The sequence below is a fragment of the Acomys russatus genome, chromosome 2, assembly GCF_903995435.1.
Source record: "Acomys russatus chromosome 2, mAcoRus1.1, whole genome shotgun sequence".
NCBI lineage: Eukaryota > Metazoa > Chordata > Mammalia > Rodentia > Muridae > Acomys > Acomys russatus.
Genome location: NC_067138.1, coordinates 39,865,733 through 39,892,948, shown reverse-complemented (window position 1 = coordinate 39,892,948; position 27,216 = coordinate 39,865,733). Strand labels below are relative to the sequence as shown.

At 42.7% G+C, this 27,216-nt stretch overlaps 1 protein-coding gene across 2 annotated transcripts; it reads left to right on the top strand.

Annotated features, from left to right (window-relative positions):
• Positions 1-303: 303 nt before the first annotated feature.
• On the top strand, positions 304-26,955 carry Decr1 (2,4-dienoyl-CoA reductase 1). Of its 2 annotated transcripts, XM_051160568.1 has the most exons (10): positions 304-471; positions 13,840-14,042; positions 15,194-15,251; positions 15,375-15,461; positions 16,424-16,571; positions 21,403-21,502; positions 23,242-23,314; positions 25,888-26,034; positions 26,437-26,499; positions 26,599-26,955. In XM_051160568.1, exons 1-10 carry the CDS (start codon positions 403-405, stop codon positions 26,656-26,658), a joined length of 1,008 nt encoding a protein of 335 aa, XP_051016525.1. In that variant the 5' UTR covers positions 304-402; the 3' UTR covers positions 26,659-26,955. The 2 variants fall into 2 exon arrangements, with proteins under 2 accessions (XP_051016525.1, XP_051016526.1); XM_051160569.1 differs by lacking the exons at positions 25,888-26,034; positions 26,437-26,499; positions 26,599-26,955 and adding an exon at positions 24,834-24,956.
• Positions 26,956-27,216: the final 261 nt, after the last annotated feature.

Here is a 27,216-nt window from a genome sequence, read left to right as displayed (position 1 = left end):
TCATGGTCGCTTGTCTTTAGAAAAGAGGCCATAGTTTTAAGTACAAAATATTGTTCTGATTGTACGTGATGGAATTTTGCGAGGATGGATTTACATACTTGAAGAATAAACGCAAATGACCAAAAGGCATTAGTTGCACTAACTGAGCAGGTCGTGGATTTCAGGAAACTTTTTTATTGAGCAGAGACTGGTCCTGAACTCATTCCGCCTAGGACGTGATTCTCCTGTCGGGGAAAGGCGGGAACTACAAGGAGCAGCAGCCTAAAAGCCCGGAGGAGCTGCCCCCTCCACAGGCTGCGTTGCTCGCGGTCACAGCCTGGCCCAGCCCCTCCATCCGCCCTTGAACCGAGACTTCCGGACGGGGGCGGGCCCTGGCACTAAGGACAGAGTTCTGCTGGAGACATGGCGCTGCTGGGCCGTGTGCTGCTTCTTCGGGTGACCGGCCTACCCTGCTATCCCGCTGCTCCGAGGGTAAGGCAGCGCGGGGTTGGTGAGGAGCAGGCTCGGCTCGCTTCGGCAGGGAGGCGAGACAGGGTGGAGGGGAGAGAAGAGCGGGGTTCCTTGGGGGGGGGGGGGGGGGAGGGGCACGTGAAACAAGGCTACTCCACGACAGGGAAGTGGGAAAGTCCGGCAGGCGGAGGAAAACAGGGCTGAGACCTTGGGGTGCAAGGAGGCAAGAGATGCCAGGTGTCTCAGGGAGCAGAGGGTGCAAGGAGAGGTGCGAAGAGACAAGGGTTCTAGGACTTGGATAGATGTGAGGGGAGAGAGAGAGGCCTGGCTAATTTGGAGAAGCCGGGGGGGGGGGCAGGGGGGGTCTCAGGGCTCTGGACGACTAGAAAGTGTGTGGGGGGCGGGGGAGGGCGCGGGGAGAGGGCGGAGAGAGACACGAACCCTGCCTCCCCAATAAAGGAACTTTAATTTGTGAAAGAACAGGGTAATCAAAGAATGGGACAGATGTGTAGCAGACTGGGTGAACTCTGGTCTGTAAAGCGAACAAAGAGGTTTTGTTAGGATGGGGAAATCAAAGGCTGTTTTGGAAGAAACCCATGGACCTTTTACCCACTTTTAGCAGTGCCAAGGCCTTAGTCAAAGCTAGCCAGGAGGGCACAGCGGTCAGCTCTCTGGGTAGGAAAGAGAAAGAGTAGGTTAGTAGATTGGTTAGGTTTCTGAAGAAGACGCTTTCCCTGAGCAAATGTTACCCTTTCACCAGCACCCCGCCGCCCCGACTGCCCCCACCCCAGCTCCGTCCTCCACCCTCAGTGCCTTGTTTTTGTGGGACATGACAGGGCTGACTTCATTTTGTAAAATGAATTTTCATGAAAGAAATGGCGCATTAAAATGAAATAAACGAAAAGTCAAGACTTTGTGGAAGTTTGGTCTCACCTTCTACCATCTGACCCCAGGATCCAGCTCTCAGGCCTCTCTGACCCCCAAGTAAACAAGCACAGTGTGATAAATTCGAAGTATTTGGAAATAAATGTGAAATAGTTTGAAAAAGTCAAAGCCTACGATTCAACAATTGTTACCCTCCACCCCCTTTGCATTTGATAGACTGGCCCTGCAGTGTTCACTTTAGGAAAATGTGGGGGTGAGAAAGCAGGGTACTGGAGGGCAGCGAGGTGTGAGGCCGGGATCCTAGGGGTACAGAGAAGCACAGGAGGGAGAGCCGGCAGGAAGCAGTGTGGTAGGTCCTTCAAGTCAAGAGAGCCTACTGGGAAGTGGTCTGTCTACTGCTGGAGTTGTGTTGAAAGACCCTTTTCCCTGTATAGATACCGCAGCATTGTAAAGACAGACAAAAAACCCTGTGTTCCTTTTCCGAGGACTGGACCTTTTCCAAGCCTGCAGCACATGGAAAAGTGCCCTACAGATGCTGTTAAGATTGCACTGACAGAGCCCCAGCTCAGATGCCCCCCCGCCAGTCTTCTGAGACCATGGGACAGTGCATTTCGAAAAAGAAAAAGAAAATATAAAAAAGTTGCAACCTGACATTTTGAAATTGGCTTGCATAAGAAAAGTGTTAGAGATCAGGTAGAGTGGCTCACACCTTTAATCCCAGCACCTGGGAGGCAGAGACAGGTGCATCTCTGGGAATTTAAAACTATCCTGCTCTACAAAGTGAGTTTCAGGATAGCTAGGGGTTTGTAGAGAGACCCTGTTTCAAAAAAAAAAAAAAAAAGTTTAGAGGTGGTAAAGGTGCCTGTTTCTCTGACACATGAAGTCTGAAGTTTGAATCCTATGGGGAAAGAAACATGTTTTTGAGAGCAAATACAAGACACTGTAGTTAAAACCATGCATGTGAGAAATGCTTCAACTGGCATCAGCCCTACCTGTGAATCCTAGTTTAGATTGACCCTTGACCTAGGCAGACCTCAGTTCAATCCATTAAACATCTAAGACTCCCTCTTCTTGGCAAGTGCTGTGTCCTGGAGATTTAAAAAAAGTACCTCGCCCTTACTTTGTGCTTCAGTCTCCTGAGGAAACATTGAATTTAATCAGTTGCTTGTCATGAAATGTAATTGTTGAGCTTTCTTCAGAGAGACACTAACACTCCCCCCCTTACCCCCATTCCGCCCCCCCAAAAGGCGAGCCTGCCTTCAGTGTGGATACAGTTTCATTTATGCTTCTAGAGTGTGGTTAATAACTCATGATTGGGATTTGAAATGCATTTAGTGTAACAAAAATAAATGTAGCAAAGAATTAGACCACAAAGGCAATGCCATTGTGTCTTGTAGTAAGGGTAAAATTCCTTAAATATGCCCCTTCTGTAGACTTGCTGCCCAGTCCTCACTGCATGACCTTTTGTTTTTTATCTAGAGTAATCACTATATTTTTATTTTTATAAGTGATTCCTCTTCAGTGGTAATATAAGCACGGTAGTTAAATAAAGTACAGAGTAACACTATTCTGTAGAAAAATAAAGTTTTCCTTTATCGTACTTAAAACTCTAATATTCTGTCTGGTTAACTCACTGCTTGTTCCTATCACAGGGCCCGGCACAGAGTGTATGTGGAAAAAGAGTGGTATATGAGTGACTGTACACACCATGTTGTGGAGTTGGAGAATGTATATCACTGTTTACCACACATAAAACAATGTGTGAAAAATGATAGTTTAATGAGTTAGCACCAACTCCAACAGACAGAGGACATGGTGTGCTATAATGCATAGAGAGGCAAAACTCCACGCATGGAGAGGCAGAAAGACTCAGGAGCTAGAGGAGGCGGGTCCTAGCACTGATGTTTGTTTTCCAGCACTCACGTTAGGTAGTCACAACCACCTGTAAGTACAGCTCCAGGCGCTCTGACGCCTACTTCTGTCCTTGCTGGGCGCCTGCCTTGGCCATTGTTTGATTGTGAAGAGACACCGTGACCAAAGCAACTCAAAAGAAGGAAGCCTTTAACTGGGGGCTTGCTTACAGTTTCAGAGGTTAGGCCACTATCATTGTGGCAGGGAGCAAGTGCTGGAGATGTAGGTATCTCAGTGTTCTATATCTGGACCCAAAAGCAAAGAGAGAGAGAGACACACACAGAGAGAGACTCTGGGATTGGCCACTCTAGTAACACACTTGCTTCAACAAGGCCACACCTCCTAATCCTTGTAACCCTTTCAAATAGTGCCACTCCCGGATGACTAAGCATTCAAATATATGAGTCTTTAGGGGCCGTTCTCATTCAAACCTCCACAGCACTTGTACACATGTGTCCTTACAAACATACACATATATTTACATATATGTATACATACATACATATATTTAAAAAGGTGATTTCAATTTGAATAATAACATGCATCGGCAAGTGTAAGGTCATTGACGATTTCTAAAAGTCTGTATGATTTGATGTAGTGGAGTTTATGCCTTAGGGCGCGTAAAAAAATACACGAGATTCTTGATCTCAGTCTGAGGAGATCACTGTTTTATTTTTATTTATTGATTTTGAAAATATTTATTTTCATTTCATGTGCATGAATGTTTTGGCTTCATGTGTGTCTGTGCCCCAAATGCATTCCTGGTTCCTGCAGAGGCTGGAAGAGGCCATTAGTTTCCCTATATAGATGGTTTCAGTCACCATTCAGGTTCTGGAGACCGAACCCAGGTCTTCTTGAAGAGCAGGATGGTCTCTTTGTTGCTGAGCCATCTCTTTAGCCTCCATTAAAAAAGAAAAAATGTTCTCAGGGTCAAGCTTTTGCCTGAGGTAGCCTCAGATTCATGGTGATTTTCCTGCCTCAAACTCCAGAGTTCTAGGGTTATAGTCACGTGCATCTCCTATCTGTACGGGCCTCTGTTTTTAGCTTAGAGTTTGCTCTAAGATCCAGCTGTGCTTGTCACTGGCCTTTCTGAACCGGGTATACCTACCACCTCAGAATGGTTCCAGTGTTGCCCAATGGGGCACCTAGCTCCCAAGAGGAGGTAGGTCTTGGAAGCTTTTTGCCCACTGATTATCTCCACAGTTTACCAGACAGATAAAGCAGCTCTGCAGAAACACCATGCCTAGAAGCAGAAAGGGCTGGAGTTTCAGAGCAGCCCCTGAGCTGCCCTAAAGAGAGTGGCCTATGTTTCCATCCAGAGTCTAGGTGATTGGTGTAGCATGAAGCGGCAGGTGGTGATAGTTAGATTCCTGGGCAAGGTGGGCTCCCCCAAGGGAGGACTTAGAATTTCTCCCAAAGCCAGTGGAGTGGAGGCAGATTGTCAGCCCCGGCTAACCTTCCGAGGTGGGAGATGGTGTGGCTTCCGGTAATGGGTGGAGCGAATGGAGAAGCTAGAAGTGGGATGGGGTTTAGGAGGTATGCTGAGAGGCCAGGTGAATGGTTAAGATGGGAGTTGGGGGTAAGGAGGAAAAATTGGGGTGCTCTGATGGGATGATAAGGTGCCATTGCGTATACACACTGTACATGCCACAGGCCCCCTGGGCGCAGCTGTGCCCTCGTTTTCCCTGTAACAGTATTCCACCTCCGTTCTACACCACCCTGTAACATATACTGTATATTTCACTTAATTTGTTTATCCCCTTCTCCAAAATCTAATCTCACCAAAGGTAGAATAGTGTATTTTGGTTTTTGTTTTGGTTTGTTTTTTTGTCCACTGCTCTATTGTCATTCTCTAGAATAGTGCTTGGGACATAATAGATGCTTAATTAAAATTTGCTAAAAAAAAAAAAAAAAAAAATAAGTAGATGAATTTTCATGTCTGTTTTCTGTTTAACAATTTCCCATCTAAGCAAATGACCAAACCCAAACAGTCCTTTTGTAAGAGAAGGGTTCTGATTTTTGGTTCGATAATGAAAGACAATGTTACTCTTGGCTTCAGTAATAGGGAGTCAGTAAAAGATGTCTCAAAGGCAGACAGCAATGAAGACTCCAGTGGCATACCTTAGACTGCTTCCTAACTCGTGGCCAATCTCATCCTTGTTTATTGTACAGGATTTAAAAATATCTTGGTCCACAGACAGATAAGAACTGTAGTAACAAAGGGAAGTACACGCGGAGGCACAGAGTAGTGACTTTTCAAGGACTTTGGTTCATTGCTGTGGGACGTGTCATTACTCAGAAATGTAATTTTTGCCTCTCTCTTGGCAACTGCATGATTCCGCCTAGCCTTTGGAGCTTGAAGCACAGCAATGGATTTTCTTTTTACATTCAGTCTAGTTGCTGTGGCAACAAGATCTGAGCTCCTCAGAAACTCTGCATCCCAGTACTCTGTACTCTGCGCAGTGGTCTACCGAGTTAGTGGACACGCTCAGGTGGTACACCGAGTTAGAGATGAACTTAACATTGCCTGTGAAGTGGCAGGGGGTGACAGGGTTTTTGACATTCAGGCTGCTGGTCTCTAAGAACCTTCCTTTCTACACTGGAATGTGCAGAAGAGCCGTCCCTGTTACCACATGCCTCCTGCTACGGACCGTAGGTGCTGTGTGAAAAGGCAGTGTCTGGACACTCAAAAGAACACGTGGCTGGCACTGAAAAGTACATTTTATCACCTGGACAAAAATTGCAAGCAGCAACAAAGGCTTATTATATGTAGGTAACACAGGGAGTGCTTTGGGAGTATAGAGATTCACGTTTTTCAAAAATATGCTTTGAAATATACGCTTGGCCAGTTTTTTACCAGATTGATGTTACATGACTGTTAAAGAGTGATCTGCACAAGCTCCTGCTTTTGCATGAATCTGAGTTGAAGAAAGTTTGATCTAAAACTATTCACCTGACATAAACCAAAAGACACAAGGCCCCTGCCCCTCTCCCTGAAAGAACGATGGAAGGACGTTCATTGTCTGCAGTGGTACTCAGTAACGTGCTGTCCTTACGAGCCGTTTCTGTACTGCTGTTTCCATCTCAAGCCTTCCTGTATTGTGTGCTTGCCCACATGATGATTCAATTTGTGTTGGATATTTCGAGGGAAATATTATCTAGTGAACGTGGTGAATACTCAAGCAGTGTACTGTGGCTATCTTGTAGCCCTCGTCGTCTGTCTGGTCGTTCACGACAATGACTGGTTTCCCTGGTTTGTTTGTGCTTGTGTCAGCACATGTAGGAGGGCAGCCTCTTCTAAAAACATACAGGAGATTATACACACCATTTTCTTTGCACCTTTCTTGTAACAAATGAGGTTTCACATTGTTAATTCACATCCAATGTTGAGCAATTGGAGAAACTGTGGCAATATTTACCTTCGGCATTGAGTTGTGCCCTTTTAATGGGTAACAGGACCACACTTTATAGTTTTGGCTATTTCAAGCCTGTTTTGCAGTTCCATATCAATTTTAGGATAGTCTCATCAACTTTTGTAGAAAGCTTTTGATAAGGATTTTATTATTTTTATTTAGTTTTGGTTTCTCGAGACAGGGTTTCTCTGTTATCTTGGCTGTCCTAGACTCACTTTGTAGACCAGGCTGGCCTCGAACTCATTGCCATCCGCCTGCCTCTGCCTCCCGAGTGCTGGGATTAAAGGCATGTGCCATTACACCAGGTTAACTTATTTTTAATGTTGGCAAATTTGTACATGCTAGGCAAGTGCTCTACCACTGAGCTGACCTCTTGCTCTTTAACACATATTCTTGAACAGAATATCCCTTCTCCACCAGCTCCGTGAGTGACTGGATCAAAGGGTATTGTATGTAATATTTGATCAGTGTTGCCAAATTGGCCCCCAGAGAAGTCAGCAAATGGGAGGGGAAATGTTGACACTTTTGTCTGGTTGACCCATGATTCTGCAAAGTTGCGAAAGAGTAGTTCAGGCTATAGAGAAAAATAGAGCAAAGGTTATAAGGTGAAAGTTCGGGGCAAGCTTTAGGAATGCTGTAGCAATACCAACTGCAGAGTTTATTGTTGGAACTGGTATGGAGTAGTTTTAGAAAAGCAAGCTGTGTCACCGTAAAAGGGTGGCTTTGAAGACCTGAGCACGTCCCCAGAATCCATGTAAAAGTGGGTCAGGGCCGGGTGGTGGTGGCTCATGCCTTTAATCCCAGCACTTGGGAGGCTGGGCAGCCAAGGCTACACAGGGAAACCCTGTCTTGAACAATAAAACAAAACAAACAAGCAAACAAAAGTGGGTCAGGTAGTATATACTTACAACCCCAGTGCTTGGGAGGCAGAGGTTGGAGGACTTGTGAGCCATGCTAGGCAGCCAGTGTAGCCTAATCAGCAATTCCCAGGCCAATGACAGACTAAGTTCCAAAAACTACAGGGGACAATTGCTGATGAATGATATTGGATGTTGGTCTCTGGTGCACATGTGCTTTAATCCCCTCCCTCCCTCCCCCCCTTCTCTCTCTCCCTGTCTCTCAAATACATACAAACACAGAGGGAGAGAGGAAAGAAACAGACAAAGAGACAGACAGAGGCAGAGAAACAGAAACAAGTAGATACATAGAGAAAAAGAGGGAGAGAGAGAAAATTGAAGTGTGTGGCTTTGTCTTTTTAATTCTGGATGTATCCTTGGTTTTTTTTTTGTTTTTTTTTTTGTTTTTTTTTTTTGTGTGTGTGTGTGTGTGTGTGTGTGTGTATCCTTGTTTTTGAGGTATGTGGTTTGATTGTGGAGGCCTGATCAATAGTGATAACGTTGCTGTTGAAATAGCTGAGCCAATAGTTATTAAATATTGATCCCTGGGAAAATCTATTGCTTAATGAATTTTACAGATTTGAAACTTAGTTTTCAAAAAAACAAAATCTAGCATGTTTAAATACTATTTTAAAAGATATTTATTTCATGTGGAGTGTGAGAAGCTTATTTGTGGTGCAGAAGAAGCAAAACAGCACAGTGTCCTCTACAAAAATACCAAACTTGTCCCACCTCTTTTTGTTGTGGTGCTTTGGTTTTGCTTAGACACGGGTCTCAAATGCCCCAGGTCCCTGAAGACCCTGCAAATGAAGGAAGCCATTCCGTGGAAGGGACACATTTAACCTCTGTGGTGGAGGCTGAGCAGGCAGCAGAACTGACCTCAGGTGGACGTGGCTCAGGATTGTTCTTATGTGGTCTTAGGAATTCTGAGTTCTCTGTGAGTTGTCCCAACATCTTAATGTTGAGCCAAAGTTTCAAGACTTTGCCCGCTTCATAATGTGCATGTGGCCTAAGATTACCAATGTCTGTGTATTTTTAGTTACTCTACTTATTTTAGGCTAGCAAAAGTCCTTAAATCATTCAGGTATGAATCTCATCTATGGTTTTTACTCCCTTAGGGAAAGGACAAAGAGAATACTTTTTCAGCATTGCCATTTTGAGGATAAGTGTGATCACCCTGGCGTACACGCTGGATATGCAGTGGGAGGCTGACAAGTATGGGGGCAGAAGGGGGTCGGGGGAGAGCCAATCTTCCTAAGGCAGATTTAGAGCTCAACACGTAATAAGTTGGCATTTTCAAAATCAGAAAGTTTTAGAAACTTTGTAAATGTTCAGGACACCAAAGTTCTACAAGAAAATCGATGCTGATAAGAAAGGTATTATTTCTAATTAAACAAACAAACCCAACTCACTCCTACAAAAGCCATGTGTAGAAAGCCGCAGTGCAAGATTTGAAGGTCACTCAAGGTCCATTTATGTTGCATCGGCTTCTCCTAATTCAGAAGGAAGTGGCCAGATGCAGTTTTGGGTTATTCAGGATATTGCCTTGTAAAAAGAGGCACAACCACAACCCGATCTTGTGAGATCTAGTCGCTTTTGTGAGTCTTAACAGCTTGGGATTAGGCAAAGAGATGGCTGAGTTCATGCTCACACGTGTGCTCTTAATCATCAGAGGATGACGCCAATTAAAATAGCAAGTCAGTGTTTTCCCTTTCAGTGGCAGGGAAGGAATTCATGAGATTATTATCGGGTTATGTGAACTTACTAAGACAAGTAATGATGCTTCATTTATTTATACAGTAGGGATTTCTATTATCAAATATAATATTGTTACCCTTGTTTTTCCTCTGCCAATTAGAAGGCTGGTAAAATGCTTTTAAATGTATTTTAAATGTTCTTATTTAAATATTCAATTATTCTTCACAAAGCTTCAAATTTCCTACACAAATTAACCCCAAAGAAATACAAATTCATGGCAGAGGCTTTTGAACATGAAGAACATTTTTACATTATTCCCAGATAGTGACAAATTTACCAGCCCACTTGCACACATTTCCTGATTCATCATCTTAGTGGAGTCCTTGTGGAGGTGGGTGGAAATCTTAAGCAAATCTGCCATTTATGAAGAAGAAGATGCTGTAGGATGCTTGGATTATTGTTTTATGGCAAAAGGGTACAGAGGAAAGAAAAAAAACCAGCACCGTCAACATGATGATGGAATTATGATGAAGATGAGACATAACCAGATTTGCAAAACCTGACCTTTGCTGATGATTTTTCCTGATTAGGAGATAAGATCATACTCTCTCAGTAGATTTTAAAAGTACTTAAAACTGATGGAAAAGAAAAAAAGAATACCCATAACCTGTCACTTAGAGTTAGTAACCAAGTATAGGAGACACTATGGAGCCAGACACATCTTGGAGTGGAGTCAATTCCTCACTTCTTACTATTATTTATTGTAGACATACTACTTTTAACATTTTTATTTATGCATCTGTGTGAGTGTACACCATATGGTTGGGATGCTCAGGGTGCCAGAGGAAGGTGCCAGACTGCCCAGAGCTGGAGTTACAGGCGGTTATGAGCCCAGTGGTGGGTGCTGGGAGATGAACTCAGATCTCTGGGCATCTCTCCGGCTCCCTTACTATTCCATTTAAAAGTAGATTATTTGGCTTTTTAGAGTTTCAATTTCCTAATCTGCAAAATGAACATGACAACAGAATTTACACTGTAGCTGCTGTTTACATGGTCAGGTAGCACATAGTTCACTACTTAGTGTTATTTTCTTCCTGTCTTTGTGGAGACCTGGCAGCCTTAGACTTGCTATGTATTTGAAAAAGACCCTGAACTTTTCACCCCCACGCCTCTACCTATGTGGTATAGCGATTACAAGTGTGCACTACCAAGCCTCCTTTTCTGTACAGTGCTGCCTTTGAATCCAGGCCTTGATTACATTGAACACATGCTAGCATTACTCTGCCAACTGAGCTAATCCCCACCAAGAAACACTGGTTTTTGAAAATTTGTAATTAAGAACCTATTATATATATTGACATCACATCATAACGGCTGTCCAGTTGGATAGACATGTTTTTTTTAAGTCTACTCACAATTCCAATGATTTCTTTGGGGGTAAATTTGTAGATACCATGGATCAACTGATGATGGCTATGTAGCATACAGAAAAACTCTAGAAGGCAAAGAAAGGTCTGTAACTTTGATCTTGCAACCATGGCCTACCATTGGGGGTAATGTCACATCACTCTCTGGTGTATTAATGAGGCTTAAGAGAAACTGAAGAGGAAGGCCAGAGGCAGTGTGCCAAGGTGTGATAAGAGCAGGCTCCAGAGTTTGACAGCCTAAGTTTGAATTTGGTCCTGCAACTTTGTCCATGTTCAGAACTCCTCTGAGCCTCTGCTAGGCAGTGAGGCCAAAGTAATACCTGTTTCACGTGGCTGTGGTGATCACATGGTTTGTTATCTAATCCTAGCCCATAAGAAACACTAAACAAATGTTAGTTTTTACGGTGGGTTTTGTTCCACACTTAAAATTAGCTTTTATAATTAAAATGTTTGAGAATAGGAGGACATTTCAAAAGTAGCTGATTTTTAAACTGATATATAACACCAAGCAAAGGAAATACGTGTTGGCTCTGTTTTTTAACAATTAAACTTTACTATACAACCCAGCCAGTTTACACAAGAGGGAAAAAGGTTAAAGGGACAAAAGAGTGAACCTTCTGGTAGCCGTTCCACTGGACGGGTCCTTAGGTGTCTCCCTGGCCCGCGTGCTGGTCTGGCCTGTTCGCTGTTACACACACACATACACACACACACACACACTCTCAAGCCTGGGTTGAACTTGTTCTCTCCTGGTCTGGCCTGTTCTCTGTTACACACACACACACACACACACACGCACACGCACACGCACACGCACACTCAAGCCTGGGTTGAACTTGTTCTCTCCTCCCCACCTGCCTGAGTCACATGGGAAGGGCAGTCTCCTTCTCCTGTTGAGGGTCAATTAGAAAAACAATAGCCCAGTTGGGGTTCCCAGGTCTGTTTCTTGAATTCCAGGCCCAGGATGGCTCCACTCAGTCTGTCACAAGGTATTCATGGGGTGCCCCAAGGGTAAAGCCCGCCAAGACTGCTTCCACCTGTGACAAAGCTTAATCTTTCCCACAAATATGTTTAAGTTAATTTGAATTATTTACCTTCATTTTAAATATAGCAGGAATATTTTACCTGCTCTAAATTTTTTTTTGGCCAGAAGAAAGCATAAGAAAAGGCAATTGGTAAACTTTATAAAGAATTTAAAAATAATTGTTGTCTTAGTTAGGGTTTCTAGTGTTGTGAAGAGACACCATGACCACAGTACCTCTTATGAGGAAAAACATTTAATTGAGATTGGCTTACTAAGCTTAAAGGTTTAGTCCATCAAAGGTTTAATCATGGTGGAAAACATGGCAGTATGCAGGTAGATGTGGTGCTGGAGAGGGAGCTGAGAGGCTACATTTGGTTCTACAGGCAGCAGGAAGAGACAATGAGACACCGGGCCTGGCTTGAGTATCTGAGACCTCAAAGCCCACCTCCTGTGACACATTTTCTTTAGCAAGGCCACACCTACTCCAACAAGAATACACCTCCTAGTAGTGCCACTCTATATGAGCCGAGGTGGTGGGTTTCATTCAAACCACCACAACTAGCTTCAGTAATTCAAAGACAGAATGTGGTTTTTCATCTGAATTATTCTTTTTCTTTTGTTAATGGTTGTGTTAGGCCAAATTGGCCTCTGTTGTAGTACTAGAGTTGTAACACAAACCACTTGAAGACCAATCTCAGTGGGTTGTTGAGGGTTCATTGAGTGAAGGAACACCCCAAGACAAGACTAATTGCAATGGGCCACAGAAAGAACTCGGGAGCCTAACTGACACCGACCTATTTCTAAGGCAGGCCTTTTATAAGAGGAACCGTTACCACGTAACAACCAGGTATCCAGGTAGGAAGCAAGGGGAGGGCAGCGTTATATCAGTTTGATTAGCTAAGCCCAAGAAGAATTGATTTTGTTCCAACTACATTGTAACCAGGTGGCTAAACAAAGCATTTTATGCTGATTGACTAGGATATAGGCTTGGGGCCTTTCTAGTTCCCCACATTCGAGGAGAAGGGAACATAGTAAAGTTTTGTGGCTTTGTTTGAGTAGAACTTAAATCATTAATTCAAGCAGAACATTCAACAAGATTTGAATTGTAAGTAAAAAGCTATTCAAGGTCCGAGGCAGGCAGAGCTGAGAACCAGAACTTAGTTTCACCTTATGATCAGAATGGAAACTTAAAAACAAAATGGCTCCTCTTACCATGAGGAGCTACAGTTACGCTAAGAACTAAAGTAGGTCTCAGTGGAGGGGCTACAGAATTTAAGCAGGTCACAACACCTCAAACTCTCAGATATCTGCCTCTCTGCTTCCTGAGTGAATGCTGAGATGAAAGGCAGGTGCCATTACTGCCCAATTCAAATATTCTTTAAAAAGGCAGAAAACAAAGAAGCTTTATGTTTTTTTGTGAGTTGAGGGTTGAGAAAAAGTCTCATATGGCCCTTTGTGGCTCAAGCTTGCTCTGACCTTGCGTTCCTCATCCTTCTGCACTACGCTCCCCAGCTGTACTACTTTTGTTTTGGTTTTTGTTTTTTTCTTTGTTTGTTTGAGACAGGGTTTCTCTGTACCCCTGGTTGTGCTGGAACTTGCTCTGTAGACCAGGCTGGCCTCGAACTCTGAGATCCACCTCTCTCTGCCTCTGAAGTGCTGAGATTAAAGGCATGCACCAGCGCCACCCAGCAAGCTGTATTAACTTTTAAAACTTGAACATAAATGTAACACCTGGAAATGGTAGTGCCACCATTTACACCATAGTACCATGTGCTGTGTGCTACTTCCTTGGGCTAAGTATCACTGTAGTTATTTTACTTACAACTCATGAAATCCTTACATGTCCCATGAAGATGCTTTTGCTGATCTCATTTTACGGATGAAGAAACTGAGGCACAAAGAAATTTAAGTCCTTGTTTATGCTTACCAGACTGTTGAGGAATTTCTGTCTTATGTTGTCTAAGCCCTGGAGCCCATGCTTTTTAAACCACCTCATTATAGTACTTACTCACTTCATACAGTTAATCATTCAGAAAAAATTGCCGAAATACAATAATGATGTGTAGTTAGAAGATTTCATTTCTTTTGCAAATACGCAGGTGTGCAAGTCTCAATTCATTTTTTTTTCCTTTTAGTTTTTCAGTAATGGAACAAAGACACTGTATCAAAGCATCGATGCTCCACAGTCCAAATTCTTCCCGCCCCTTTCAAAGCCTATGCTGCCAGCTAACACTTTCCAAGGGAAGGTGGCTTTCATTACTGGAGGAGGTACTGGCCTTGGCAAGGCAATGACAACTTTCCTGTCCAGCCTGGGTGCCCAGTGTGTGATAGCCAGCAGGTATGTGTTGCTTGGGAGTCTGAAGAAACTAGCTGTGTCCCAGTATTAAAAACAGTTTACCAGGGCTATTTGATTGCGTCTTATATAAAACATAAATCTCCTTGGAAAAATTCAGTTGCAATTTAAGATGTAAGCATAGTAATGTTACGAAACTGCTGGCGTTTGCAGTTTTCAGTTTTTGAAGATAAAGGTAGATTGTAAAAGAACTACGTTGAGGTGGTTTTGATTTTTGTTGGAGCCCTTATGCTTTTTCCTAATTCAACTGGTAGTTAACCTCGCACTACTATGATGGATGCAAGCCTTATGGCTGCTTTAAGTTGGACAAGAATTTCACAATATGTACTGTGGTGGATCTAAAGCGCCACACGCAGAAGTTCTTATGTAGGTACCATCTAACTGTGAAATCTGGATCTTTAGATTCTTGGTAAAAATTTCACCCAAGTAGTCATCTCAGTGACAGTTACTATGACATTTACAAATGCAAATTGGCCAGAACATTTATTTTATTTTGTTCTTAATGTTGCAGCGTTTTTAAGAATTTAAAAATATTATTTTCACTTTAATGTTGTACAGTTGGCATTCATGGTTTGTGATTTGATTTCTTAGGATGTAACACTGCGCATGTAGAGTTACCCAAACCATAAATTTAATCTGAAACCCACATGTATTATTGTGGGAATATATTTCTTTGGTTGAAGAATGAATAGAATGATTCTAATCAAGGAAATAATTTAAGTTAATAAGTAAGTTCTGTAACCCTAGCACGTGGGAGGTAGCAGCAGGAGGATGAATTCGATGTCACTGTCTGAAATATAACAGAGAGTTGAAGACCAACATTGACTACATGAGTTCCTGTTTCCAAAACCAAACCCCCTTAAATAATGTGGTATGTAGGTAATGCTGTAGCTACTCATAAAAGTGACTAATTCTGTGAATTAGTTTCAGATATATAAACATTATTTCAATTTAATCTTTAAAAAATTGAAATCAATCAACTTGAATTTCATGTAAGTATAAATTTCATACTTTCCCAGAAATGCTTTTCTTTAAACTGTCAGTTGCCTGTGTTCTTTGGCTTAGGGAGTTAAAAAGAAAAGTGTAACACAAGAGCACTTTAGGGCTCACGTGAAGTTCCCTGTGTTCATTTCTAGGAATCTTGATGTTTTGAAAGCTACTGCAGAAGAGATTTCTTCTAAAACTGGAAATAAGGTATATTGAGCAGCAGCCCTTAAAGTCTGATATGAGTATTATCATACATTTATATAGTGTGTTGGTGGTCTTGGCTTAGGAAGCCTGGATATGCTGAGTTCTTTGTTCTTTATCTTGTTGCAGGTTCATGCACTTCGGTGTGATGTGCGGGATCCCGATATGGTCCACAACACGGTGCTGGAGCTGATCAAAGTTGCAGGGCACCCTGATGTAAGTGATTCTGAGACCACCACCAGGACACAGAGGGAGTGAGCTCTTGGCATGAGCAAGAGCCAGGCTGGGGAAATGCCAGCTCTGCTTAAAGCAGAGAGAAGATTAGGTGAACTGCTATGACATTACCCTACAGGGACACTTAAAAAACACATTTCTTAAGTCATGAGATTATACAATAGCGAGAGCAGTTACCCAAGAGCACTGTAGCTTGTTTAGGTGATTGCTCAGGTTATCTTTTCCTGGCAACTGTCAGTGTCTCTGAGTGGAGGGGAATGGCACAAACCAGGAAAACTATCAGAAATGCCACATTTCTGCTGCCTAGACCTAAGAGGTAGTGAGGACTTTACTGTTCTGTGGCTCCTTTAGTAGAGAAAAGCGTTTCTTCCAATAGACTCAGAGAACACTTTTTTTTTTCTGTTAGAAGTTATTTCAGACAGACCTTACTGCTCAAGCTACAGGAAAACCTAGCAGATCCTTTACTGGGAGTGAGAAGAGGGCCACCAGTGAAGAAGTTCATTACTTAAAATTAAAGGACAGCACAATTTAAAAGGCATTTTTTCCCCTTGGTGATTTGTGCCTTTGGGTGGAGGGTGAGGCAAGGATTCCCTGTCCACGTAGCACAAGCTAGCCTGAACTCCTAAAGTACCCCAGGCTAGCTTTCAATTCTCAGTTCTCTTGCCTCTGCTTTTGAGCCAGCAGCAACACAGCTGGTCCAAAGGCATTTTAGGATTATTCAAAGTAAAGTGCAGTTACATGGGACATCAGCTTACCTACATTTGTTGTCTCTTTAGTCTACACTCATTTACAGACAGGCCTGGGAATTCTGACTGTTGGAAATAACACACACAGGCTTTTCCAGACTTCAGAAACAGAAAAGTCAAGCTAGTGCCGCGGCATTGCTTTGTAGCTAAGTGTGCTTTTAGGATGCACTTCCTGACACCTCGCCGTATTTATTCCAGGTGGTGATAAACAACGCAGCAGGGAACTTCATTTCTCCCAGTGAAAGACTGTCTCCCAATGCTTGGAAGACCATAACGGACATAGTCCTCAATGGCACGGCCTACGTGACTCTAGAAATCGGAAAGCAGCTAATCAAAGCACAGAAAGGTATGTCCGTTCATTCCTCCTATGTTTACTGGGCACTTTCTGAGCTGAGTCTGTGCTAAGTCCCATCATACTTCAATGTAAATGAGACAGTCTGCACTTGTACATCTCACATCTTCCCGGAGGCTATGGTAAACCTCTTAGTAAACACATCTTCAAGGACGTTTGGAAGCCCAGAGACAGGAATGACACATCTTCTGATGGCTGACTCATTCCTTATGATTGCCTTTTATTTTAACACAGACTTCAGTCTATTTTTACCTGGATAGAGGCCTGGTGGAGGGGAAGGGCAGACGTGTTAAGAGAGTAATAAAGAACTCGGTGTGGATAGGGAAGGGGAGAGAGGAAGCAGGAAACAGCTATAGGGAGGTGGCCTAATGTGTAGATGGGAAAGTGCCAGTTGTCTTGTGAAGGGCAGTGGTTTGGTGTAAGACATCACTGACGACATTGCGATGCTGCGATGCTGGGAGCTGTGGTGGTTTTCCTTTTGGCGTTTGGAGAGATGACATGGGTGGTTAGGCGGGAGAAGTTTCAAAGCTGACAGCAGCAGAACTTACTGGAGGACTGTGTTTTAGCTGGGGGAATAGTACGTTTGAAAGTGATGTCTTTGGGACTGCAAACACTGGAGAGAATGAAAACACCACGAAGAGACCAGATTTAAGTGGATGCTACTACAACATTTATACTCAAACACACACACATACAGGGGGGCGTGAAGAGAGGCAGGGAGGGGACACAGAGAGACAGGCACGGGGGTGGGGGGGTTAAGGAAGAAGGGAGGGATGAACAAAGAGAGAGATAAGAGAGGCCAGACTGGAGAGAAGGAGGCAGGAGGGGGGTGGGCGTGGTCAGGGAGAGGGCTGCTACAGCTACAGTGCTCTGTTTACTAGACTCTAACTACTGACTTTATGTAACAGACCTTGTGCTGTGTGCCTTCTGGAGCAGAAAGGACAAGTTTGTGCCACTCAACAATTTGGGGTCAGGACTTGAACCTTAGGGCATTTTCTCAGAGTAGAAAGAGAATACCAAACAAGGCCAAGGACTCTCAGGGCCTGAGTGAGGGATGGAAGACACGCATCTGACCTTAGTCTCCTCTCCCCAGTGTGGATAATTTGCAAACTGACCTGAGAAGGGAAAATTAAAAAAAAAAAAAAAAAAAAAAAGGAATGGTGAAAAGCATTATTGAAGAATACAGCATTGTAAAGATGCTAATATTTTCCCTCCTTTCCCCAGCACTCAGCATAATCCTCATTACCCATTTCCACTAAGCAAGGAGGATGTGATTTGGATGAGGACTTTGTGCTACCATTATTTTGCTCACTGGCTTAGTTTTTCCTGACAGATGATGGTCTGGGGAAGGAAGATGGCATGGTGGGCTGACTCTGCATGCTTCTGGTTACTTCATGTCTTTCTTTTTTTCTTCACCTTCTGATCCTGTCTCTATTTCTTTCTCACTCTCTGCTCCCTTTGTAGGCTCTTCATTTTTGGTTCTCTGTTTCGTCCTGTCTCCTCCTTGTTTCATTATCTCTTATTTCTTCCTTTGCTCATCCTTGGGGTCCTTAGTTTTCTGACTGACTCACTTCTCATTATTGTCTTTCATTTTAACACCGACTTTGATCTATTTTTGCTCATCACACTGGATTAAAATTCTATGGGCTTCATTATAAATGAATCAAGCAAGACTCTTTAAAAGATGGAAGCCCATTTCTATTCTTCCACACTTCCTGTCTGTTGAGGCTGTCACCTGACACTCTGTGTCTTGGGCTGCAGACTGTGTCTAACTAAGCTGGTACCACATGAGCATGCATGCCAGTGTGGATAAGCCTGGATGCTGGTTCAGGGACAGCAATGCCTGCAATCCTTCACCAAAAATTTGTAGGCATCCAACACCAAGGAGGTCAGTCTCAAAATGCCATGGGGTAGATGTCTAGTGAAGATAAGGGTACCAACTTCAAGGGCACTGCTGCTTCTTAGGGGGCAGAGGATGACACAGCAGGGGGTTGAGGGTCAAGGGCAGAGTAGCTACAGTTAGAGGCACAGCTGGCCGTGATGCAAAGTTTACAGCTATGAAGAAGTCAAAAAGAAGTGAGCCTGGCATCACTTGCCTCTGCATTGTCCTGGAGCCACTAAATCGCCACATCCCTTGTCTTTCCACCCAAGGAGATTTTCCAGGCAAACCTGTTTTCCGAGATCTGAAAGGCTGTGTCTGGCATGTAGAAGGACTTGTCAGAATGCCTAACATAGCCATGCTTACCCACATATCCTCAAAGAGCACTCCAGAGCCCTCCTCCACCCCACACTCTCAGACTGAGCTTGTTTCTGTTCAGAAATATGTCCATAGAAGGAGACTTAAGTGTGTGTGTGGAGGGCACAAAGAACTTACAGAAGTGTGCTTCAGGATGCTTTTCTTTGTGGCCCTGAAAGTTTAAACCACTTCCTCCCATTTTTCGTCCCATTGTTTTGAGGCAAGGTCTCATTATGTAGTCCAGGCTGTACTTCAACCCAGGACTCAGCCTTGAACGTGTGGGGATTACAGGTGTGTGCCACCATACCCCACTTTGAAATATAGAATAATAAATGTATGCTTTGTAAAACTTTTGAGTATATTTTATTATGCTTTTATAATATCACAGTCTTTTTATATCTAGTGATATATCTGAGAAGTAGAAAAATCTGTATTCTCATAACCTAGAGTTTTGTTCCAACTTCTGATTCATTCAGTTTACTAAGACACTGTTATATACTAGGCTCATGTGTATAGTGTCATGACTTTATGCAGTCAGTTTAAGGCATTAAGAAACAAGAAGGGAGGCTCTCCATTTACCTACATACTTACCATTTGTGATATGGTCCATCTGAATTTCTTTCTAATACTGATTTGATTTAGCCTTAAGGCTATCTCTAATTTAAATTCCTTCTGATGAGGCTAGGGTCTGTGAACTCTCTCTGCCTTGGTGTATCAGGACAACACACCTTCAGTTTAAGGACCTTTTTTTTTGTTGGTTATGGAATGTTGACAAGATTTTTGTTTCAGACTCTTCAAGGTGTCACTGTCTTCCATGTGGCCCCTGACGAGGGTTGGGGGCTGCTAGTTACCTGTGCTACCTCATCCTACCTCTCCTAGTGCCTTATTGTCTTCTTTCTGTTTCTGCCTTATGTTCATCTCTCTTGACATTTATTTGCCTCGTAGCAAATGTAATGTATAGTTCTTACCAAATTTGATATTTTTTCAGGCTGTATCTCTCCCTTCCAGATCTCCAGTTACATATATATTCTCTTAGACTATTCCACAGGCACTTGATGTTCTGGTCTTTTGTTTGTAACTGTTTCCCCTATGACCTTTGTATTGGACAGTTTTTACTGTGTTCTCACTGAAGATCTTCTACAGCTAAGCTCCCTCATTTAATGTTAGATTTTCAGATATTACATTTTCTGCCATAGATGCTCTTTGATTCTGTTTGTAAATTTTTGTAATTTCATTTATTTACTTGTGTTTGGGTATGCACATGTGTGCACGTATGTGTGGACATATTCTGCTGTGAGCACATGGGGTCAACGGACAACTTTCAGAATCAGTTCTCTCTTTCCACTGTGTGGGTCCCGGAGGCTGAACTCGGGTTATCAAGTTGGCAACAGGTTCCTTTACCCAGAGTCACATATTTAGCCATCTGTGAACCCTTTTGACATGTTTTCTGTGAAATCCTTTATCAAGTTAATAATACTGTTATAAAGGTTGTTGCATGCTAATTATATCTTTCTGGTCAGTATTAGACTCTTTCTATAAATTGCTTTTCCTCATGTTTCTGACTCAGTGTGAACACAAAGCCTGCGTTTTGAGTTTTTCTTTAAGTGTTTTGAGTCTTCCTTTAGGAAGCAGTTGCTCTGAGTCCCTGGTCATTATACAGCTCATCTTTAAAGTTTACTTAGGTGGGTAGAGTAGCTTTCCCTCCGGGGCTAATTTAGCCCTTAGGGACGATTCTTGTGAGCTGGCTACGGAGTTTTTGATGTTCATTAGGTTGCTATCACCCCGTGTCTCCCGGCCTTTTGTGAGAGGTCTACAGACACCCTGGAGCTCAAAGCTGCAACAGGCAATTGCTCGTTGCCAGAATTCATGGACGCTTACCCTCAGGTACAGACTCAGGGAGCCGCTATGAAAAGTAGCTGAGTCCTGTGCACATTGCTTCTCAGAGTTGCTTCTCACTGAGATTCTAAGAAGATGCTAGGCTTATCATATTGGGATGACAGTCCTCCACCTGCTGTAATCTGTCTGCCAATGACAGTATCGGTATCAGGTCTCCTGTACATTTTTAAATGATGTTTATGAATTCTTTATGGGTAGTAATTAGAAGTCCTTGATAATTTAATTCTGGTTTCTTTCTTCTTTTTTGTTTCATTTTGCTTTTTGCTTTTTGAGACAGGGTTTCTCTGTGTAACCTTGGCTGTCCTGGACTTGCTTTTTGTAGACCTGGCTGGCCTCGAACTCAGACTACCTTTGCCTCCCTGAGTGCTGGGATGAAAGGTGTGCACCACCACACCTGGCAAATCCTAATTTCTTTATATTGAAGTAGTGCTTGGCTACAGGATGCAGTCTCTTAAATTTGGGTCTTTGTATTGACACAACAGGCACAGAACTGCAGCCACTGCAGACTGGCAGGATGTCACACCTTTCTCAGATTATTCTTTCAGTGATGAAGGCTACTAAACTTAAAAACCAGATTAAGCCCTCTAGACTTGTGATTCCTTTTTGTCCCGGACCTCATTCTTGTCGGTCCTGTTTCTCTGATGTGAGCTGATGGAGCTGCCTTGCCGATAACCACACCCTTTCACTTTGCAGGAGCCGCATTTCTTGCTATCACTACCGTCTACGCTGAGACTGGATCAGGCTTTGTCATGCCAAGTTCTTCAGCCAAATCAGGCGTGGAAGCCATGAATAAGTGAGCACTGCAGAGTTAATTATGTGGCTGAAAATAGGTAAAGTTCTCTGGTTTCCATCCAGAGAAAGATTTAAAAAAAAAAAAAAAAGGACTGATGTGGAACAGGGCTGTGTTTGATCACATGTTCCCTCCCAAGCTATAGGACTGGCTTTGATCGACACTCTCAAGTATCTTCATAGGAACGATGCAGTTTTATGGACTTTACTGAATTTTATCTGTTGCAAAGTTACAGCATCTTAAGGTCATCATTATGTTAAAACCTTTTCTTTTTATAAACTTCCCAGGAGGGAATGTTTTCCTGAGTTTTAGTCTGAGCAAATTGCTGAAAAAGTGCTGTTTCTCACAGGCACTGCAAACTCCATGACTGCCTAGCTTAGCATTTTCACTGAGTCATGGTAAGTGGATGCAGATTTGACATTACATGAAATACTTTTTTGGGGGAGAGCAGGTGTTGAGACTGGAATTCTTTGCATAGCCCTTGGCTGTTCTGGAACTCACTGTGTAGACCAGGCTGGCCCCAAACTCGCAAAGATCCACCTGCCTCTGCCTTCTGAGTGCAGGGAGTAAAGTCATTTGTCACCATTCCCTGATACATAAAACTTTTTTTTAAAAAACGATTTATTTATGTATATGTGTACTTTGTCTGCATGTACATCTGCATACCAGAAGGCGGCATCAGACAGTTGTGAGCTGCCATGTGGGTGCTGGGAATTGAACTCAGCACCTTCATAAGAGTGGCAAGTGCTCTTAGCCACTGAGCCATCTCTCCAGGCCCCATACCCTAAACATCTCAGTGCATTGCCCTTGTCTCCGTTGTGCTTTCTTGTCTGCCTTGGTCTTTCCCTGCTTCTTCCCTCCCTGTCTTATGGTCCTTATTTGCATCTTTTAAGGTAATTTAACTTCTTTTGCAACTATATTAAGTACACACACACACACACACACACACACACACACACACACACACACGTACAATCTGTAAAATATGAGCCTGATGAAAAGTAGACCATCAAGTGTGTCTCTAAACAGGCTACTACACAGTTCCCTGTTCACTCTCATGTGTGTACTTTGGTTTAGGACATTCAAGACTTTCAGTCTTGTTTCCTTTGAAGCTCAGTTCAACAGTTATGTTAAATCCTAGTTAAACAAGTCTATGTTACTATTCTAATTAGCTGTGTAATCCATCTCTGTTTCAGCTGATATACTTGTGATGCTATCTACAGACATTGTGATCAGAGTATAGGCTAGAAGGAAAAGTATTGACCTTTGCTAATGTAGTCTTGAGCTGCAGAGGGCAGTGGGGATGAGCCCAAAGCTCTCATGTAAAGCCGGCTGGCTTTAAACTCATAGAAATCCATCTACCTGTGTCTCCTAAGTGCTGGGAGTAAAGGTATGTCTCACTATGCCTGGCGTATTAGCTTTCTTGTTGTAAAATGTAGGCACCACTAAGGACACTAAAACATGAATGCTAAGTTTTGTAGTAGAGGAAGTAACCATGCCTAGGCTCCCAGGGGTTGACAGATTAGCAACAGGACCTTAAGAAAATGTTTTAATCTTCTGTGCCTCCGTTATCTGCTGATTTGTAACAAAGAGAGTAATAGCACTTACCTGCTGCCTATGATTCCTGGCAAGCCGCAGATGTGCACTGAGGCCTGCTTCTTCATGCTTGAACATACAGTACAGTCTTTTAGAATGCACTTTGTGTACTTTAATTTTCTATTTTTGTCTCCTTTAATGCTTAGGTCTCTTGCGGCTGAATGGGGTAGATATGGAATGCGTTTCAACATAATTCAGCCAGGGCCTATTAAAACCAAGGCAAGTTTTATTTGACATATTATAACACTGTGAGTGATTAAAGAATGAAACGGTGATGGATAAATTCTGATTGCTGGGTGAGAATTTCCAGGGAGCTCTGGATCTGAAACCCTTGTTGTTGGCAAAGAGTGTTGGTTCCAGTATAAATAATGGGAATGCGGCTAGGGCCGGTGCCAGGGCTTCAGACTCCAGGATAGTTAGGCCAGCACTTTTTCCACTTTGGTTATTAATTTCTGTCACAGTAAATATGGTATTTTCCTGCATTTCTTAATTTATTGCCTATTTTAAAAATGTATGTTTTATGTGTATAGGTGTATTACCTACATATTTGGCTGTGTACCACTTGTATGCAGTGGAGTGGAGGCCAGAAGAGGGCTAAATCCCCTGGCACTGGAGTTACAGGGGTTGTGAGCTGCCGTGTGGGTGCTGGGAATAGAACCCTGGGTGTCTGGAGAAGCAGCCGCTAGTGCTCCTAACCACTGACCTACCTTTCCAGCCCAATATTTGCTCATTCCTAATGTTCCATTGTTTCCATAGTCTTTTATTTTTATGTTGTGAAAAACGTCAGTGTATCTGTAGCTTATAAGCACCTCTAGAAATCTTGGAGGAAGGCATTTGGGAGCGTTTTCTTTGGCTCGTTCCTATGCCTTTTCACTGCCAGCCAGCCATGCTTGCCATTGACTTTCCATCTGAGTGAAATTCCCTCTGCGGGAGTGTATCTCATCGTTCTTACTAACCCTCCAGACAGTCATTACAGCCCCAGACTCACTCTCATGGACAGGGCTTAGAATGTGCACACATTTCTGCTCTCACACTATCTCCTGATGACTTCACTCTTAAGTATCTTTTATTTGTACAGGAAGCCAGAATGTATGATTCTGGAAATACAACTTTGGAAACCCAGCAAATTACATAAAAGCTATACCAAGGTATATTCATTGAGTAGTGGGTAGTGTTAAATTTTACCGTGGAAATTGCACCATTAGTTTATTAATCTAATAGAAAATGCGAAGACAAGGTGCAGAGTGAATGAAAATTGAATGAAGACACACACACACACACACACACACACACACACATTCAGTAATCAAAGTCTAATAAAACTAATGGCAAAATAATTGAAAGCCAAAGCACATAAATTGAGTTTCCTCTGCTGGACTCTGTTCCAGAGGAATAATAGTTGCAGAAACTTCTTTCCTGGACTCCGGTGACTAGAAGAGATCATCATCTTTATGAATTTATTTGGCTTGTGTTTCTTTACCTTTTAAAACATTTTTTACTTTATGTGCATTGGTTGGAGTGAGGGTATCAGATCCCTTGAAACTGGAGTTGCAGAGAGTTGTGAGCTGCCATGTGGGTGCTGGGAATCGAACCCCGGTCCTTTGGAGGAGCAGACAATGTACTTAACCACTGAGCCATCTCTCCAGCCCCTCTTTACCTTTTAAAAAATTCTTCCTTATTTTATGTCTGTTTTGTCTTCATGCATATCTGTATACCACGTGCATGCTTGGCACCACAGAAGTTAGAAGAGTGCATTGAATCCCCTGGAACCGGAGTTAGAGATGGCTGTAAATCACCATGCTGGGAATTGAACTGGGTCTTCTGCAAGAGCATCAAGTGCGCGTAACTGCTGCGCCATCTCTTCAGCCCCCTACATTGAATTTTTTGAGTGCCCACTGTATAGAAACATATTGGGAAAGACGTGAGAAGTGGAGAAGTGCAGACAGGGGTTGTTTCCACGTAGTAGGTATTTCATTTTAAAAAGAGAAAGCAGAAGCCCAGAATATTCGTGGCAGGATGAAGGTTGCCCTAGCTGGTGCTATGAATCTCTGCTGCCTTGTACCTGCCTTGGGTGAACTGCAGGCTCACCTGGCACCTCCAGGGTGAGCCTCACACCTATTAGGAGAAAATCCAGCCCCTGGACTCAGAGGTCTACAAGAGGAGGGACCATCATTTTTGTGAGTCTGTAAGCGTTGACCACACCTTCCTGTGTCTGCACATCACAGACACAAGCAGAGACCCATCATGGTCATCACTGGTCCCCCCTTCTCATGTGGATTTGGACTTAATAACTTCTGCTTTATCTTTTCTTTTTTTACTTTTGAAGAAAATAACTTGTCTTAAACATCTCATGTTTGTGTCACTTTTCTGTGTTTACTGTATGAAATAACAATCCCATTGTGTCAATGATACAATGTAACCTCAGAGCTCTTTTGGGCGTATTGTTTATTTGCAGATTTTTGTAATGACTTGCTGGTGTAGGAGAAATTTAAAACTAAGGTAACAGTTTACATTGTTGATAGATTTTTTTTTTTCCTTTTAAAGGGTAGATTGAGGTAAAATGACTTGTTTTTTGCCTGACAATGATGTGAAAAAAACTGTAGTGACGTTGTTTTTACTGTAGTGACGTTGTTTTTACTGTAGTGACGTTGTTTTTACAAGGTCTACGGTGTGAACAGCATGCTATAGTACAAGTTGCATTTTATGTAAATTTGAGAAATAAAGCACACCTGCCCACGCATGATTACTCACCCACAGTCACACACTAACTTAACTCTTATTTCCTTGGTAAGGGCGCCTTTAGCCGTTTGGATCCAACTGGAAGATTTGAGAAAGAAATGATTCAGAGAATTCCCTGTGGCCGGCTGGGGACTGTGGAGGAAATTGCAAATCTAGCCACTTTCCTTTGCAGTGATTACGCCTCTTGGATTAATGGGGCGGTAAGCATTGCTGTGTGTCTTCACTTTCGAGGGGTGGAGCGAGCTCTATTTTGGAATCAGTCCTAATAATGCTGATCATAAATATGATTAAAAAATATTTAGCTAGCTATGTGCAATACAAAGTATTTGCACATTATTCATCCTAAACATTTATTCCTTGATAAATTCGTTTTAAGTTTAGGTTGCCTTGGTAGACATTGTTTAAAGATGATCTTTAAATTGAATAGAATTTTGTCTGAAAGAGCTAGAACAAGTACATTTAGATTATGTCTCAGTTTTATCTTTTGGAATTTGAGCTTGATTGAAGCCATCAAGGAGATTACATTCAGTTAGGCTCTGAAGATGGATAATGGTTAAAAGACCTCTCAGAAGAAGTGAAAGGGTTTGTGGTATCTTTTTCAGGTCATTAGATTTGACGGTGGAGAGGAAGTATTTTTGTCAGGTGAATTCAACTCTCTACAGAAGGTAATGCCGTTTGGTTCATATACTATTACAGGGTACAGGACTGGGCTTATTTAAACCAAGTGCAGACCCAATTGAATTGACATAATTTCCTTCTGTCAGATCACCAAGGAGGAGTGGGACATAATGGAAGGACTCATCAGGAAGACAAAAGGCTCCTGAGATGGTTGCATCTTCATCTGGGACAAACTAAACTTCGAGGCTCGAGACAATACAGATGGACCGTGGTCTTCTGCTTGTTTGCAGGGTTAATAAATGGCTTGCTTTGATGATTTCTGTAGTTCCGGGGGTCAAACCTGGGGTGCCTGGTGTGGTCGTGTACTACCTCTGAGATGCAACTCAGCCCTAACAGATGGTTTATGTTTATAGAGTGTGTACAATGCACCAGCTCAGGGATGGCCACTGTGTAGTGAAGGATAAATTGACCAGGATATCTTTTCTTTAAAGCATGAGTAAAACAAAAAGAGGTCGAGATTTTTAAAAAAATTATTCTTGTGTTAGTGAGATGGCTCAGTAGGTAAAGGTGCTTGCTGCTAAGCCTGGTGACTTGAGTTCAATCTCAAGGCTCCCCACTGTAGGATAGAACCAACTCTCCAAAGTTGTCCTCTGACTGTTGCACACACACTATCACATGTGCACACCTCCCCCCAGTGTGTGCTGTGTGTGTGTGTGTGTGTATGTACATATAATATAAATTATTTTTCATAACTTCATCCATAT